The 305-nt window shown below is 56.7% G+C and overlaps 1 protein-coding gene across 1 annotated transcript; it reads right to left on the reverse strand.

Moving 5' to 3' along the window:
* Positions 1–6: 6 nt before the first annotated feature.
* Positions 7–301, reverse strand: LOC145718478 (histone H2B type 1-A-like; the record flags this gene model as incomplete). Its single annotated transcript, XM_081809979.1, has 1 exon — positions 7–301. A coding segment is annotated over one exon (295 nt), but the record flags the coding sequence as incomplete, so codon positions are not given.
* Positions 302–305: the final 4 nt, after the last annotated feature.

Here is a 305-nt window from a genome sequence, read left to right on the forward strand (position 1 = left end):
TGGTGCCCTCGGACACAGCGTGCTTGGCCAGCTCCCCGGGCAGCAGCAGGCGCACGGCCGTCTGGATCTCCCGCGACGTGATGGTCGACTGCTTGTTGTAATGCGTCAGGCGGGACGCCTCGCCCGCGATGCGCTCGAAGATGTCAGTAACAAAGGAATTCATGATGCTCATGGCCTTGGACGAGATGCCGGTGTCGGGATGCACCTGCTTCAGCACCTTGTAGATGTAAATGGAGTAGCTCTCTTTACGGCATCTCTTCCGCTTCTTCCCTTCTTTCTTCTGAGCTTTGGTTACAGCTTTTTTG

This window comes from Leptonychotes weddellii, unplaced genomic scaffold (genome assembly GCF_054177405.1).
Source record: "Leptonychotes weddellii isolate Sample4059 unplaced genomic scaffold, ASM5417740v2 HiC_scaffold_162662, whole genome shotgun sequence".
Lineage (NCBI taxonomy): Eukaryota > Metazoa > Chordata > Mammalia > Carnivora > Phocidae > Leptonychotes > Leptonychotes weddellii.